Source organism: Amphimedon queenslandica, unplaced genomic scaffold (genome assembly GCF_000090795.2).
Source record: "Amphimedon queenslandica unplaced genomic scaffold, v1.1 AMPQUscaffold_5811_Cont22227, whole genome shotgun sequence".
Taxonomy (NCBI): Eukaryota; Metazoa; Porifera; class Demospongiae; order Haplosclerida; family Niphatidae; genus Amphimedon; species Amphimedon queenslandica.
The window spans coordinates 1-1,748 of record NW_003553894.1 but is presented as its reverse complement, the minus strand read 5'-3'; the positions used below and the strand labels follow the sequence as shown (position 1 = coordinate 1,748).

Below are 1,748 nucleotides of genomic sequence, written 5' to 3'. Positions count from 1 at the left end.
GTTGGGGGGTGTGAGGGGTGTGTTAATGGTGTGGCCACTTAACTGCAAATAGCTAATAACATAATACTATACTAACAGACTTACTTTTTTTAAAAGTTAAAAACTTAAAATTACCGTTGCTATGCGCCTTTTTTTTTTAAAGGGCGAAAATATTTTTACAGATCCCGCGATTAAAAAAATTAAAAATACTTCCGCGAAAATCAAATTAATACGGTAAAAGATGGCAGACTGCATAAATACGCAAGATAAAAATCCATTAGATCAATATAATTTATAGCTATGCTATAGCCCTAGAAAAAGGCGCCCCAAGGTAACACAATTGTCTTCTCTTGTAACATTATTTTTAAACAATAATTCAAAGGTCTACTATTGATATGCACATAAATACTAAAACTGTTCCTTAATCCTTTTCAAACTAAGCAGCTGTGAGCTTCTTTAAAGAGCCGATACACTGAGCAATATTATCATCCTATCATAAAAACAACTAAAATAATTACTGATCTCCTCTCTTCCTCACTTGTTTGCTAGTAAGAGACTTATATACATTCTCCTGTAGCCATGATACAAGGTGCTTCTTCTCGTATTCTTTCTCAAGGTTTTCAAGTTGGAGCTGATACTCCAGACGCCTCATGACTTCCTTCCTAATGTCTGACAGCTGGACCCTGTATATCTCCTCTCTCTTCATCAGTGCCTCTTCCTAAACAAATAATAATAAAAAATAAATAATAATAATAATAGTAATGTTAATAACAATAATAAAACTAATTAATAATATATTGTACATGAACGTTGCTTGCTAAAATTGCACTCAAACTAAATATTAATAGTTATTAATATTATATTCTCCTTACTCTTAATATCTCATAGAGGTCATCACGAATAGACAGTTCCTTCTCAAGATTATTAGCAGCTGCTATCTCATCAGTCAACTGAGTGATGGTAGCATTCTTAGCCGCATTCATCTCATCCAGAATACCCTAAACAACAACAACAACAACAACAACAATACAACAAAAAACTTGTTTATCATTACCTGTGCTCTGTTGTCAAAGAACTCCCTCAGTTGTCCACCAACTCTTCTCATTAAAAGAAAAATGACACCAAAAACACTGATTCCTACTAGCGTCTAGAAATAAAGGTGGGTGTGGTCTCGGTTAATTAATCATTAATAATACCTCAGCATGAAATACTAATATTTCTTTAGAATACAAAGTAGCTACTAAACCAATGCCGACTATGTGCTTTCCAGTTTCTCCTGTCTTCTCCTTCAATAGGCTCGTGATACCTTTTATAATAATAATAATAACACAAGTCTTCCTTGCTACACTGACCAGGGAATGAAGAAGGTTGAGGTTGTAGCTCGTTTTTCACTTGGCTCGTAGTATTAACTGGTCGTAGAGCACAGACAGAGCCATCTAAAAGTATAAGAGAGGCTTTAAGTACATTATGAACATTTAGTCTTACACCAGGGCCTCATATAGCGACTGGAGGAGAGGAGTCCTCTGACCGCCATTTTGTTTTGCAAATGATCACGTGACAAACAAATCAAACCACGCCTACCCAATGAATAATTAATTAGATCACTAAATTAATTAGACTAATTATGATAATTTCTGCATAAAATCATAGTAAATGAAAAAATCAAAATAATTATTATTAATAATATCCAGTCTTAAGGATCTTATTTATACCACGGTGGGTGAAAGTGAGGTGGTGAGCGAAAACCACCTCTGTGATCACTAAAGTCC

The 1,748-nt window shown here is 34.3% G+C and overlaps 1 protein-coding gene across 1 annotated transcript; it reads right to left on the bottom strand.

Annotated features, from left to right (window-relative positions):
* Positions 1 to 324: 324 nt before the first annotated feature.
* On the bottom strand, positions 325 to 1,561 carry LOC100638664 (ATP synthase F(0) complex subunit B1, mitochondrial-like). Its single transcript, XM_003391808.3, has 7 exons — positions 1,465 to 1,561; positions 1,332 to 1,415; positions 1,176 to 1,285; positions 1,034 to 1,126; positions 852 to 977; positions 518 to 697; positions 325 to 469 (listed from the first exon to the last, which is right to left on the bottom strand). The coding sequence occupies exons 1-7, from the start codon at positions 1,511 to 1,513 to the stop codon at positions 416 to 418; spliced, it is 696 nt and encodes a 231-aa protein (XP_003391856.1). The 5' UTR covers positions 1,514 to 1,561; the 3' UTR covers positions 325 to 415.
* Positions 1,562 to 1,748: the final 187 nt, after the last annotated feature.